General features: G+C 48.3%; 1 protein-coding gene across 1 annotated transcript in view; it reads left to right on the top strand.

The window, feature by feature from the left end:
* The window catches only part of LOC107097909 (chromaffin granule amine transporter-like), a 10710-nt gene that overhangs the window by 5736 nt on the left and 2948 nt on the right, over nucleotides 1-2026 (top strand). Inside the window, exons 7-10 of the mRNA XM_015395256.1 lie at nucleotides 95-216; nucleotides 313-408; nucleotides 619-697; nucleotides 1740-1788. Of these exons, the coding sequence (XP_015250742.1) occupies nucleotides 95-216; nucleotides 313-408; nucleotides 619-697; nucleotides 1740-1788 (346 nt within the window). The remainder of the gene's footprint in view (nucleotides 1-94; nucleotides 217-312; nucleotides 409-618; nucleotides 698-1739; nucleotides 1789-2026) is intronic.

The following is a 2026-nucleotide window of genomic DNA, read 5'->3' as shown; positions in this document are numbered from 1 at the left end:
TGGAATCATTTCAGATTTAAAGAACTTTCAGAAGTTTGGATTCTGAATATGAGCGACTTTTCCTTTAAGGATTGGAGTCTTCAATTTCTCTCAGTTCCGTATCGCTTTTGTTGGTTCTGACCCACAATGAGCAGCTTTGTTTATGTGTGTTCCAGAGTGTGGAGGGGACACCTTTACTGACCCTGTTAAAAGATCCCTACATCCTGATCAGTGCAGGTGAGGAGTTTCTGTTCACTTGGTTTTTTGTCTGAAGTAGGTGGAGGAATGATCAGCTTATCAGGAATGATCAGCTGTCCTTCTGTCCCTATGAAGGGTCTCTGTGCTTTGCTAATATGGGCGTGGCCATCCTGGAACCGACGCTGCCCATCTGGATGATGCAGACCATGTGCTCCCCCAAATGGCAGCTTGGTACGACCCAAACCTCCTGAAGCATCAGACACAGAAACCATCTGTTGAGATTTGATTGAAACCAGAAGGTTCACGTAGGACCAAGGATTAAACGGCTTGGATCTGAGACAGGAGAGCTGCCTGACCAATCACAGCTCAGCCTCAGGTCCACCATCAGCCTCCGTCTGAGATGATGATCTGACACTGATGTTGGTCCTCAATGTGTTGCAGGAATGGCCTTCCTCCCAGCCAGCATCTCCTACCTGATCGGGACCAACCTGTTTGGAGTTCTGGCTAACAAAATGGGACGGTCAGTACCTCAGCTGGTGGTTTCAGGCTAAAACACAACTTTACACCAGAAACTAGACCTCTTGCAGACCATTTGAAAATAAAAATAAACAACTAAAAAACTCTGGCTATGAAGGCACAACATGACAGTAATAATAATTGTAACTGAAATTGGTTTAAAAAGCCCTTATGAAGAACACAAAATCAAGCCATATCACTTCACCTGGTACAGCGGTGCTGGGATCTCACCTTGGCGCCTGGCCTGAGGTCGGGGTTCATGAGCAAGGACCTGGTGGTTGGCTTTTCACAGGGCCCAGACAGGCCAACCCAGGAAGGACTGTCAGGAGTCCATACCCTAGTTGGCCTACCACCTTGAGGGGGAACTATGAAGGATTGGTGCAAAGGAATCTTATCCATGGTGGGAATGGGGACCCATGATTTGCCCATGCACATCCTGGAGCTCCTTGAAAGATGCTGGACCCTCTTCTACTCTGAAGTGGCCCGTGAGGTGACTGAGGTCCAATTCCCTTTGTATGAGGGGAGGACTGTAGTTTTGACCTATGGTATGATAGTTTAAAGTACCAGGCTTTCTTGGCGTCATTATGTTGGGTGACTTCAGTGCCAATGTGGGAAAGGACAGGGACACCTAGAGAGGTGTGATCAGGAGGAACAGACCCACGTCTCTGAACCTGTGTGAAGTTTCATAGTTGGACTTCCATACAAGTCACAGACTGTCCATAAGGAATACAATGTTAGAGCATAACGATGTCCATCGGTGCAATTTGCACCAGGATGCCATAGGCTGGAGGTACATGATAAACTTTGAAGTTGTATCTTCTGACCTTATGCCACATGTCCTGGAGACTGGAGTGAGGGGTGGAGCTGTCAGCCAAACACCCTCTTGAGGTGAGTGTTATGTGCTGGAAGAGGAGGACGCTGAAGAGATCTGAGTCAGTAGTGAGGGTCTGCTGGGAATGTCTGGTGGAGCCAAGGAAGTATTTAACTCCCACTTTCAGGAGAGTTTCTCCCAGATTCCAGGGAAGGCTGGGTACATGAAATCTGAGTGGACCATGTTTACTGCTTCTATTGTCGATGCACCACGTGTTGCTGTGTGCCACCAGTTCTGTCTGCCACCAGGTCCAGGGGTCGCTGTAGTGGAGGATGCTATCAAGTTAAACAAGGAGTCCTGTTGGGCCTGGTTAGCAGCAAGCAAGTATTGTAAAGCTAAGCTACAAGCTTTCCTCCACAGGATTGCTATACACCTCCTTAGACGTAGGGTGAGGAGCTCTGCCGTCAGGGAGAGGCTCAGAGTAGATCTGCTTCTCCTCCATATCCAGAGAGGTCGGTTGAG

This window comes from Cyprinodon variegatus, unplaced genomic scaffold, assembly GCF_000732505.1.
Source record: "Cyprinodon variegatus isolate N-32 unplaced genomic scaffold, C_variegatus-1.0 Scaffold732, whole genome shotgun sequence".
Lineage (NCBI taxonomy): Eukaryota > Metazoa > Chordata > Actinopteri > Cyprinodontiformes > Cyprinodontidae > Cyprinodon > Cyprinodon variegatus.
This window is presented reverse-complemented; position numbering and strand designations above follow the sequence as displayed.